The sequence below is a fragment of the Rhamphochromis sp. 'chilingali' genome (assembly GCF_963969265.1).
Source record: "Rhamphochromis sp. 'chilingali' genome assembly, chromosome: 17".
Classification (NCBI taxonomy): domain Eukaryota; kingdom Metazoa; phylum Chordata; class Actinopteri; order Cichliformes; family Cichlidae; genus Rhamphochromis; species Rhamphochromis sp. 'chilingali'.
The window spans coordinates 12,285,937-12,298,959 of NC_137944.1; the positions used below are offsets into that span (position 1 = coordinate 12,285,937).

At 43.4% G+C, this 13,023-nt stretch overlaps 1 protein-coding gene across 1 annotated transcript; it reads left to right on the forward strand.

Moving 5' to 3' along the window:
- The first annotated feature begins 1,002 nt into the window (after positions 1–1,002).
- On the forward strand, positions 1,003–3,028 carry LOC308384844 (uncharacterized protein). Its single transcript, XM_080863476.1, has 6 exons — positions 1,003–1,226; positions 1,306–1,525; positions 1,649–1,860; positions 1,973–2,120; positions 2,199–2,308; positions 2,639–3,028. The coding sequence occupies exons 1-6, from the start codon at positions 1,047–1,049 to the stop codon at positions 2,948–2,950; spliced, it is 1,182 nt and encodes a 393-aa protein (XP_080719602.1). The 5' UTR covers positions 1,003–1,046; the 3' UTR covers positions 2,951–3,028.
- Positions 3,029–13,023: the final 9,995 nt, after the last annotated feature.

A 13,023-nucleotide genomic window follows, 5' to 3' on the forward strand; every position in this document is an offset into this window, starting at 1 on the left:
ACAGCCTGCACCTGGGGTCTTGCCTGGTGTGATAGACCCCAGCCTCTATGGATCTTGTACTCAGAGCTTGTTCTTGTGCTGCCATGATTAGTGCCTCTGTGCTGTCTTTCAGTCCAGCTTTGTCCAGCCACTGGTAGGATTTCTGGATATCAGCCACCTCCTCTATCTGCCGGTGGTACATAGCAGCTGGATAGCGTAGTGGTTAAACTACACGCCTTTGGAACAGAGGATCGCAAGTTCGATTCCTGCCTGGGGCGTCTGTATCCAGTAAGGGTCCTAAGGCTAGACCCCCTATGCTAAGCAAGCCTACCGCAGACATGAGCGAGACAGATAAATATGAAGGCATGCCGGCTCGGACGTCGCCCGGATCAACAAGGTCCGCGTCAGGTGTTGAGGAACCAGGGCACCCTGACGAAAAGTGGGCTACTGGAACAAGAAGGCATCGGTGGGCAAGGGACGAAAGCAGGGCGTTGTTGGAATGCTACTACGCAAGTAACCCCGGCAGAAGGGGCTACATGAATAGGATGAGGGACCTATGGATATATATATATTAAAAAAACAGTTATGTTTGTGCAGTTATGTGCTTGCACAGTTTAACTGGTGTTTGTCTTTTTGTTAGCTGCAAGCATTGACGAGCGCATGCTTTTAACATTGACCCGTGATGATCTGAGGGACCTTTTTTCTGGGCCTGAGCACTTTCTCAGAAGAAAACATGTGTGGTCAATAATTCATCCTGAGGTATTATGTAAAAAATATTTAGTTCAACTAATCTCCAGAAAGTATGCTTTTATTTTAGCAGTACTTGACATTTTTATTTTCTCACCCTAAACCAGGAAGACCATCCGCTACCACAGAAACCTGAAACAACTTCTTCACCCAGGGTAGTTGCAACAGGCCCTCCAACTGCTGATGCTAATGTAAGCCAGCTGAAAACCTTGCAGCTCCCCAGTCCTTCGGAATATGTTCTGTACACTGACAGTGAGTTGGAGCAATGCCGAAAGAGTTACCTGGAGTTGGCCTGCTCCGGCAGGGAACAGGCATGCGTCATGTCAAAAGAACTGAGATGCAGATTGGTGAGAAATACAATCACAAGTATGGTGTCCCTTTTGAGAGCAAGCCAAGGCCAAATGGAGCGATACCCCTCTAAGACCGAAATCACTGCAATGGCTAAAAAAGTTGTGGAATATTATCCTATGCTGCAGGATAATGATGCAAGCGTAAAACACGTAAGTTCTTGTATTTGTGTCTCATATATAAATCATTTTGTTTTGTTCAGGGGGCATGATATATATGTATTTTCACCAGGAGAGCATTAATGCCAAGTTACAAAAAAGGCTGCAAAATATGAAAACCCCAGTAAAAAGGCAAGGACCAACACCGGAGAGGGGACGGCCCAAGAGAAGGCTCACTGACCTCTACCCAAGGGATGAAGAAGCTGATGATGAAGATGCTGATCGCAGTTCTTCCAGTGGTGCATCTACTCTGTTATCACCTGTCAGAAATTCTGACAATGCCTCCACTTCATGTGAGTACTAGTAATTTTGTAAAATGGTTATCAACACACAGCCAGTAGTAGCTAATGTTTTGTGGAAGTCTACTTCAGTAACAATGAAAAACCAAAATGCTCTTGTACTTCTCTCTATCTTAGCTGACAAGGATAGTCGGCAAATACAAGCAAGACATTACAAAACATTACAAGAAATGTGTAAGAAGGCAAAACCAAACCAAGAAGATGTGTCCCAGCTATTAGACCTCGAGTTTGAAGCCAGAAGATCCTTCATTGACTCAGACACCATGAAAGAGGAGAACAGAGCTTGCCTCATCTTGGATGCATATCCATGCTTTAAAGAATTGCATCATGTAAGTTTTTGGAAGAGTTAATAAATAATCACTTTAATTTCAAATATATTTGGTGTGGTAGTAAAGTTATTTTGATTTTATTTGTCTACTTATTTTTTTAAACCTATTGTAGGCGTTGGGTGAGCTTCGCAGAATTTTGGATCCCCACAACAACAAGTTCATCAGTCAAGTAAAACTGAGATGGGAAGAATTCTGCTCCAGGGTAGAGTTCTACGGTGTGTCAAAGAAGGCAATGAATCCACCAATGACCATGGACAAAAGTAAGTTTTACCATTTGAATACAAAGTTCTCATCCTTTAAAATTTATGTTTATGAAGGTTTGTTTCTGCTTTGTCCAGCTGAAGCCCACCTTGCACTGATGAAGGCTCTTCCAACCCTCTTTCCCACACCTGCCCATCCACCAAAAAAGATGGGGAATGCTTCTGAAGCATTTCTACATGTCCTGAAGGTAAGTTTTATAAAATTTGCTTATAAAGATCTACAGAAAATTTGGCAAACAAAATATTTCGGTCAAACATGACTCAAAAATGCTTTTTCAGTTTCAGCCGAAAGACTTAAATCTATAATTTATTGTTTTCATTAATTTATAACGTATTTAATGTACACGAGTGTGGTCACATAAGGAGTCGCTTGATAAACCATAAGTCAAAACTACTATAAAATGTGTGTAACCAACAAAGAACAAGATAATGACATCTCCAACGTTATGACCAATTCCCAGCAAAAAAACATACAATTAACATAAGATGTTGACTGTCATGTCTTTTGTGTCTTGCAGCCTACAGAAGATCCAGATGCTGTCCTCCAGAAACGAAGCTTGTCATGTCCAGTAGTGATGTTCGATGGCTGCAAGTGTGTCATTGCTGTTGGTAATTTACCAGTTACAACATTTGACAAAGAAAAAATTGGTGAGGCTATGATATATGTGATGGCATACTTTTATGCACTCCATCTGACTTACCCCAAATGCGTGGCAACCCTGCTGTCTGTCATTCAGACAGAAGTTCTCCAGGATGCCATTCATGAGCATGACACTACATCATCTTACAGAAAAGCCCTGGCAGAATGGCATGCATTTATTGGAAAGTAGTGTGTAAATTTCAGATAAGATTAGGAGAGGGCACTTCTGTTTTGTTTTTGTTTGTTTTTTCAATCTGGGTCTTATTTCTAAAATGGAAAATGTTCATTTACTCACCCAGACAAGTTTTGTGGTATTTGGTGTCATTCGGAAGAAATTTGAATCTTTGTGGTCTTTCTATGTCACTCATCAATTTTAATGGGGCAATGGCGAAACCTCTAAGGCTGTTGAAATGTTGAAACCACTTAAACAAACTCATAATGTTGGACCTGTACTGTTCAATTGTATCTTTATTATCTGCAGGTTATTGTTAAAGTGGACAAATAAAGATGGACACTTTTACTCTGTTTCAGTTTTGTTTTGTCCTTAATCAGCAATATAATCTTAAAGTAGTGTTTAGCTAAATTTAAAAAGAAGAAATTTCTTAAAAATGATTTAATGTACTAGTTTTTAGATTATTTGCCTTGATTTGTTTGTTAGAATAAGTGTTTTATGCCTATTTTCAGATTTAATTTCTTCAACATTTTACTTAGAACAAGTGGTTAAAGCTTATTTTAGGTTTCAAGCCATGATTGGTTGCCTGGAATAAGTGTAAAAGACTTATTTTTAGCTTTATTATCTTTATTTGTGGCCTACAATCAGTGGTTAAAGCTTATTTTAAGTTTCAATGTTCTAATTTGTTGCCTGTAATAAGTGTAAAAGACTTATTTTTAGCTTTATTATCTTATTTGTGGCCTACAATAAGTGGTTAAAGCTTATTTTAAGTTTCAATGTTCTGATTTGTTCCCTGGAATGAGTGTAAAATACTTATTTTTAGCTTTATTTAAATCTAGATATTGTTCTTATTTCAAGAAATCTTATTAAGAAAAAAACACTTACCCCATGGGCAGATAATTTCACTTGTTTTAAGCAAATCTTCACCAAAAATAAGTGTATTTTTCTAGTATTAAGGAGGTGGGTTTTTGCAGTGTGAGTGGAGTTTTTTCTCCTCCTCTCACCTCATGTTATGTATTTTTGTTGTTTTTTCCTATCAGCCTACCTCTCTGACTGTCACGGTCCTGGGTCGGTGACCCAGTGTTTTGAGTTTCTTGTATCTCTGAGTTTTTGTATTACGATCTTAGTTCTCTTTGTTGCCCCAGTTTATTTTTTAGTCTAGTGTCTTAGTTTGGCTTTCTTGTATTCTCTTTAGTTTTCTGAGTATTTAGTTAGCCGCCCTCTGTGTCTCCCTGTTATTGTTCTCTGTGTTTCTTAGTTGCTCTGTCTCCCCTAGTCAAGTCTATGTTACATGTTTTACTTTGAAGGTCTGTGTCCTACGTGAATGTATTGAGTTTCGCTTCCCTTGGGTCTCGTTATGTCCGATTTCTCCCAGCTGTGCTCCCCTTCTATGTCTCATTCCCCTTGTTATTTCCCAGTGTATTTAAAGCCCTGTGTTTCTCTGTGTCAGTGTCGCGATCTCACTCATGCTGTGTGTGATTCTCCCCGTGTCTCCTGGTATACATTATAATTAGCTTTTCACAGTTTAGTTTTGTATTGTTTGTGACCTGTTTTCCAGCAATAAAGCTGTGCTTTTGAGTTCAAGTTCTGTCCCCGTGAGTTTGCGTTTGGGTCCAACTCCTGCCTACCACACAGCCGGATCATGACACTGACATGTCTTCTCAATGTGATGTTTGTGTAAAGTTTGGTCAGAAGGTTCCTTTGTAAGTGCGCATGCGCCACAGCTGCCTGCTGTAACCTATAATTTCCTTTGGGATTAATAAAGTATTCTGATTCTGATTGTGGTCTCTACATGCATGGTTCCCACCGTGAAGCATGGTGCAGGAGGTGTGATGGTGCAGAGGTGCTTTGCTGGGACGCTGTTGGGGATTTATTCAAAACTGAAGGCACACTGAACCAGCATGGCTACCACAGCATCCTGCAGCGACAAGTCATTCCATCTGGTTTGCATTCAGTTGAACCATCATTTATTTTTTAACGGGACAATGACCCCAAACACACCTCCAGGCTGTGTTGGGGCTATTTGACCAAGAAGGAGAGTGATGGGGTGCTGCGCCAGATGGCCTGGCCTCCACAGTCACCTGAGCTAAACCCAGTGGAGATGGTTTGGGATGAAATGGACCTCAGAGTGAAGGCAAAAGAGCCAATAACTGCTCAGCATCTCTGGGAACTCCTTCAAGACTGTTGGAAAACCATTTCAGGTGAAGACCTCATGAAGGTCACTGAGAGAATGCCAAGAGTGAGCAAAGCAGTAATCAAAGCAAAGAATGGCTATTTTGAATAATCTAAAATATATAACATGTTTTGAGTTATTTCACCCTTTTTTGTTTACTGGATAATTCCATATGTGTTCATTCATAGTTTTGATGCCTTCAGTGAGAATCTACAATGTAAATAGTGATGAAAATAAAGAGTGTGTGTCCCTGTGTTTGTGAAGCCCTCTGTAGCTGATAATGGGCTATAAAAATAAAAGTGACTTGATCTAAAGTAGACAATAGAAGCACCCCATTCTGAAGAACAAGCCTTCAAAATCACCCAGCTTTCAAAGTTGACCTTGATTAACTATTTTCAGCAAACATAACTCAAGGGGAACTTACTATCACACTTCAGACAGAGTTTGCCCTAGTCTTCTTCTTAGTCTGTTGCTATTTCTCCCTTTTTGTGGTTTATTTATATTTCTATGCAAACCATAAAGTTTGAAAAATCAGCTGAAGATCTGTTTATTTTATTATTTGTCTATTTTTAGCCACAATTGATAAAAAACATGATTACATAACACAATCTAAACACTTAAAATATAGATATACAATATTTGGAGTTTTGATGTTGGATGTTGCCTAGTTTACTTTCATTTATTATGTTATTTAGTTTTAACTTGCATGGGAAAGTTATGGGAAAGTTACTGCCCCTGTAAGGTTAATGTCTGTATAGGCACGAGTGTATGCATACATTTCTGAGAGTGTATATGGTATATGCTGCTGTGTGTACTGGGCACTGCGTCCATCTCCTTCTTGCTCGAGCTCCAGTCTGTTGCGGTAATGAAGATCAATGAGAGGAAAGGTGGAGGCCGGCCGAGATCCAGGTACTGTCTCCCTGTTTCAGGCCAAAGCTCTATCGATCCTCCTGTGGTGCACTCTGCCAGCATCTGATAAAGGGCTTCTGTGCACACACACACATACACACACAAACACACACACTTACTCATGTGCACTACCAAAGAAAAACACCAAGTCGCTGAGCTTACTCCCTAATGCTGGCCAAGGAGTTAAGCCTCCATCACACTTTTACAGTTTTCTGTCTCAAGCACCTGAAGGAAAATGTAGAGCTCACATTTCATCATTGTCAAATAATGCTAGCTGAGTATAGCTATTTTTCACACTGCAAATTGCCTTGTGGTGGTGTTGCCTTCAAGTACGCTTTGTAATCTCCTACTTCAGAATACAGATGATGGGAACGGAAGTCTATCATGCATTCAAGTGCTGTTTTGTCGGCAATTACAAGAAAATGCCTTCTGCAATAATAGCAGACAATCTTAATGGAAGTTGTAATATTGTGGAGATTGGCCTGTGACGCTGTTTTCTTGTCGACTGTGAAAGAAAGGTGGATTATAAGATTTTGTTGATGGCTTTTATGCAATTATAAACAAAAACATTTAATTTGTATTCACATCAAATGAACAAAAGTGTCGACAGCTCTGTGTCCCCATTTCCAAAAAAGTCAGGGCAAAATGACTATACTGATTTACAACTTACAAATGAAATATAATATGAATAAAGATAAAAATCTCAAACACTGAAGCTGCTCAGTGTCCACAAGCTTGATTTTGTTTTAAAAGTAAAATGTTTTTCAGCTGCTAAATAGTTTAGGACCTCATTTATACTCCACAGTTTCATAATGTGCTGTGTTTTTCGGTGACAGGCCGTTTAAGCAACTATTTTTTTTAATTGCAGACATGTTCTTTTAAGACAGAATTTGGCTTGAAATTGTTGCACCAGGACTGGTTCTTATATGACTTTACTACTCTAATTGAACACAAGCGCTTTTTACTAAAAGCAGATCACTCACCCGATCACACATAATATTCATATAGCACTTTACTGTCACACTCGACGATCAATATCTTGCCCAAGGATACATTGACATGCAGACTGGAGGAGTCACCTCCTGATCATGAATGCAAAATATCTCATTTTGAATTTGATGGCAGCAACACATCTCAAAAAGTTGGGATAGGGGCAAAAAGTAAAGATGGGATGCGATAAGAAAATTTTCACTAAATTTGCAATATTACCTCATCTAAAATTTAGCAAATTCCGAAACACTTTCGCAATAATTTTTCTGTGTGGTTTCATATGGTTTTCGTCCCATTTTGTAGAAATTACTCCAAAGTAATGGAATGCTACCCACCTTGCATGCTTAACCATATGACCCAACCTTACAAATCTTGCATAGCAAGTATGTGATATTGTTTGTGATATTGTAAGAGCTAAACATTGCATCTGGATAACTTCTGTACTTAACCACATTATAGTGGTTATATATATTTTAAATATACATATGCAAAATGCTAGTAACAGAAACATGGCCAGGCAAAACATTGCCTGGCCACCTAACAGTCAGTATTACCGTAAAAGTATATTGCTATTGGCTAACTGTATAAGTCCAGTATGTGTGCATATTGGTTTGTCCATTACTTTGAATGAATTTAGCTTTAATAGCCACTACATGGCCTTTACAATATCTATGTAATGATATTCAGACTGGAACAAAATTTAAGGACCTTGAATGAAAGGATAGTAGTGAAAGATTTCACTAAATTTAACAGTAGTGCCAAGTTCCAACCTAAAATCCTCAAATGATCACATCATCCCCAAATGCCTTTGGAAATTTGCCCAAGATCTATCCTAATATGTTCTAAAAGGTGCTAATTGTCTTGACTTCCCCAGAGCTGTATTTCTAAGCGAAATAGTTCAAGAGAGATTAGATAAGTGTACTTTCCAGACAAATAGCTCTTTTTTCCTGCTTTATAGTGTTTCAGGCAATTAAAAGAGTTGGTGAATGCCAACGCCTGGCACGGTACAGCTATTTCATTTAAATGAGCAAGGCAGAGAAGACTTTCCCTCAAATGGATAGTGGCTGGTCCTGGGCCAGTTTTGCATGTCTCCCTCTGATGAAAAAGGTAAGGCCATGCAGGGGAGGTAGCTGTGGTCATATCTGAGCCAAATGAGCATAAATTTGCTACACGCTTGCAATTAGCTTGACATTGCTGTTAATGCTTTGTGAACTACCCCAACTGCCCCGTGATGCCAAACGTGCATTGGATTAATTTGCCTAATTAGCATATAAAACATGCTTATTTTGTTCTACATGGTGGTTTGTTTTTATATTATTCATAAGTGTTGGGGTAAAGCCTTTTTTATGCATGCGCGTGTGTGTCTGTGCAAACAAAGACAAAGAGATATTAAAAATAGTTAAGTCAAGCAGGCGTTAGCTTTGGGCAAATGTTAGCCTAAGCCACCCTGTGTTTGCATCTCCCTTTGCCAGAGTGTATTTCTCTGTCACAGCAGACATTTCACTTTTCTGCCTTCCTTTTGTGAGCAAATGAGACAAGAAACTTGAAGACGTGGGCATTTCCTAGCTCCAAGCAATCCACCAAGGCTTCTTGTCTTTTCCCCTCATCCTTCTCATGCTTGTCCTTGCTCTCTCTCCATCTTCTTATCATCTTTGTTTCTATTTCTCCTCAGGTGACGCTTAGGGAGACAGGCAGTGCTCTCAGATGGGTGGATGGATGGACAGATGGATAGATGGTAGGTGGACAGACAGTAAACACTTGTCCTCCATTACGACAGACGAGAATCGCATGATACAATTTGTCTGGCATTTTTGCCTGATATGCCTATCACACAACTCAATCCACTTAGAGATGATGCGGGGCAACTTGTCGCATCCATATGAAAGTGTAGGGGAGAGGAATCCCAAAGAAAACAGACAAACATGCGCGAGGCAGTTGTGTCAATCCATTCCATTGTTTAAATGCATGCAGGAACACTCATACAACCCTAGAGTTCACACTATTTCAATCCTATTCTTCAAGGTTATTAAAATTGCAATTATATTAACCCCAATCAAAAAGAAAAGGTTGCAGGAAGCATCTATGCTCCAATAGTTCAGGTGCACTACCCATTAAAGTTTAACAACCATTGGTTGTATAATCGTAAAGCACATATGCATACACAGACAAAACGAAACTGGCCCCTTGTGCCATCCACTATCTCTCAGTGCCGTGGTGGCGTTATGCATTTTTATGTTGGGCCGAGGCCTCTCTCTAAATAGGGGTGTCATGGGTGTGAGGTTTGGTAACCTTGTGCTTTATTGTCTCAGGGCTGGAAAATGGGTTTTATTCCAGGCTGAAGATGAGATAAGGCTCTGTCAGGAATCCCGGCCTCTCTGCCTCTTACCCTCGCTGCTGGAGGCTTATTGCAGCAGAGAGGACTAACATTCCATCTCTCCCTTGCTCTGTCTTGTATAGATTTTCCCTTCTGCCACTTTCATTACATTTGGCACTTTCTTCTCTGCTTTGACTTTCATGTTCTTTCCTCGCACCCTCAATTTCACCCGTCTTCATTATGCTGTCATTAAAACCAGTTCTGATTTCATTGCGATCATTTATCATTCTGTTGCATGGATTCATTATCACGATTTTTTACTGCTTGCCCACCCCACCACCATCCCCTCCCTTCTTTTGTCTTCCTCTCAGTCTGACCCTTCAGTGAAACGGCCCATGTGCATTTCAGTACTGTGTGTAAGCCTTGGCAAGTCAGAGAAAGACAAAAAGATAAAGACTGTGGAAAAAAAAAGGGCAGTTCTTTCTTAACACTTCATGCATAATCCACTTCTTATTCGCGTTCATATACAGCCGTAGTCTGACCGCTGCTATTTCTGCTACCATTTATCCTCCCCCTGCCCCTTCCCCACCTGAAACCACAACCCATCAAGTCACATCTGGCGACAGGCCTTCTTCCTCGTAAATTGCTGCTGCTGGATAAATATGTGTGCAGCTGTTAGCCTGTGCTCACACTTTACCTTTAAGTGCCCCCCCATTGCTCAGGTTTGACTAGTCATAAATTTTTCCGGGCGTGGAGGCAGGTGGCCTCACTGACTATGATGCTTCCTGATTCCTATATTTCTTTCTCATATAAAGAAAAGCTTGGTGAAAAATACCAGTATGTCAAAATAAACAGATCCTTTAAGAAAAAGAGCTATTTCAAAAATAATGTTCTCAAAGACATTACTTTGCCCATGATCACAGGTGGTACACATTAAATTTGATGATGTGTTTGGATAACTAAGCCTTATCAGGAAAGATACTTTGGCATTTGCCATTTTCATTCTAATAAAAATCATTCTAATTCTAATAAAATACTGATTACTGATTCGGCTAATGTAGTGACCTCCGGGGATGCTTTTCAGCGTTTGCTTTTAGAGTTTCCGTCGCTGTCTGTCCCTAATTTCTCTAGCACGGTAACGAAGCATGGGGTTGAGCATTATATTCCCATGGTCAGGCCCCCGGTGTTCGCGCGCGCGCGCCGCCTCGACCCCGCGAAACTGTCCGTCGCTCAGGAAGAGTTTGCAGCCATGGAGCGCCTTGGCATTGTGCAGCGTTCGAACAGTGCATGGGCCTCTCCGCTTCACATGGTGCCCAAATCGGACAGTCGGTGGCGGCCATGCGGAGATTTCCGCCGTTTAAATAATGCCACGGAGAATGACCGTTACCCCATCCCCCACATTCAGGATTTTTCTGCCAATCTCGCCGGAACGTCGATTTTTTTCTAAAATTTACTTGGTGCGGGGGTATCACCAAGTTCCCGTGCACGCCGAAGACGTTCCTAAAACCGCTGTCATTACCCCCTTCGGCTTGTTCGAGTTTTTGCGCATGCCGTTTGGCCTGAAAGGTGCCGCCCAGACCTTTCAGCGGCTGATGGACTCCGTTTTGCGTGGGCTGTCGTTCGTTTTTGCTTATCTGGACGATATATTGGTGGCCAGCTGCTCAGCGAGCCAGCACGAGTCCCATCTGCGCCAGGTTTTCCAGCGTTTGGCAGCGCACGGCCTGATCATCAACCCTTCCAAGTGCCAGTTTGGGTTGCCTGTTCTGGATTTCCTCGGGCACCGCATTTCCGCTGAAGGTGTGGTTCCGTTGCCCGACAGAGTCCAGGCCGTTTCGGCTTTTCCGCATCCCACGTCGGTTAAAGCGTTGCAGGAGTTCTTGGGGATGATAAATTTTTACAACCGCTTTCTCCCCAGAGCTGCCCACCTGCTACAGCCACTCTATGCTGCCTTAAAAGGTAAAACAGCCAAAGATCCGGTTGACTGGCTGCCAGAATGCGTCCATGCGTTTTCCGCAGCCAAGTCTGCGCTGGCTGATGCCGCCCTGCTGGCCCACCCGCTTCCATCAGCGGAGATCGCATTGACCACCGACGCGTCCGACGTGGCAGTGGGTGGGGCGTTGGAACAGCAGGTTTCAGGTCTCTGGCAACCGCTCGCCTTTTTCAGTCGTACGCTCCGGGATGCTGAATGCAAGTACAGTGTTTTCGACAGGGAGTTGCTGGCCCTGCACCTTGCGACACGACATTTTCGTTTTTTCCTCGAGGGTCGCAACTTTACTGCGTACGTTGACCACAAACCTTTGACGTTTGCGATGTCCAAGGTCTCTGACCCATGGAGCGCACGCCAGCAGCGCCAGTTGGCAGCCATTTCAGAGTTTACCACAGACATTCAGCATGTGGCTGGTAAGTCCACATGCTGACTGTCTCTCACGTGTGTTGGTTTCTCCGGTGTATGTCGGCGTCGACTACGCTGCCATGGCCGCCGAGCAACGTGCTGACCCGGACGTCCTTGCCCTTCAAGTCTACAAAAACGGGCCTCGTGCTGGAGGACACCTCGGTGTGGCACGGCGGTCCGCGCCTTCTTTGGGACATTTCCACCGGCCGCCCCCGCCCGGTGGTTCCCCTTTCGTGGCGTCGTTGTGTTTTTGACTCGGTGCATGCCCTCTCTCATCCCGGTGTCCGGGTCTCGGTCAAGCTGGTCAGCGCCAGGTTTGTTTGGCCGGGCCTTCGCAAGACGGTGAAAGAATGGGTGGCGGTTTGTATCCCATGCCAACGCTCGAAAATCCACCGGCACACACAGGCACCCCTCGAACCTTTCCGTGTCCCGGGTAGGCGTTTCGATCACGTTCATGTGGACCTGGTTGGTCCCTTGCCGCAGTCAAAGGGTTTCACGCACCTTTTGACTGTGGTGGACCGCACGACCAGGTGGCCGGAGGCGGTACCCCTGGCGTCCACAACAGCGGTGATGGTGGCCAGGGCATTTTTGTCAACGTGGGTTTCACGTTGCGGTCCCCCTGCTGACATTACCTCGGACAGGGGCCCCCAGTTTGTTTCTGAGCTTTGGTCTGCTATGGCTGACGGCCTGGGGGCCAAGGTCCACTGCACCACAGCATACCACCCGCAAGCTAACGGGATGTGCGAACGGTTTCACCGGTCACTTAAGGCCGTGCTCCGGGCTTCCTTAACAAGTGGCGACTGGGTCGACCGTCTTCCGTGGGTTTTGCTGGGATTGCGTAGCGCGGTTAAAGAAGACCTTGGGGTTTCCCCGGCTGAACTGGTCCTCGGCCAGCCTCTCCGGGTCCCCGGGGAATTCTTACCTGAGAGCCCTCCCCATGTTTCGATACCTCTTTGTTGCCTTTTCGCCTCCCAAGTAACTCACTTCCTGTTCCTGGTCCTGTGCACCACTGTCTGCCTGACACTTTTGTTCCGAGTTTGTTGGACTCTGCTCGTTTCGTTTTCGTCAGGCACGATGCCCATAGGACTCCGCTGCGTCCACCATATGACGGGCCATACAGGGTTCTTAAACCAGGCAACAAACATTTCATTTTGGACTTTGGCGGTCGGCAGGAGGTTGTCTCTGTTGACAGACTTAAGCCTTAAGCCTGCACATGTTATGCAAGAGGATCAGGTGGTCCCGGCCCAGGCCCCTCGCCGCAGCCGCCCACCTGCCACCAGGCTGATGGATTCTCTTTTTTCCCCCAGGAGCGA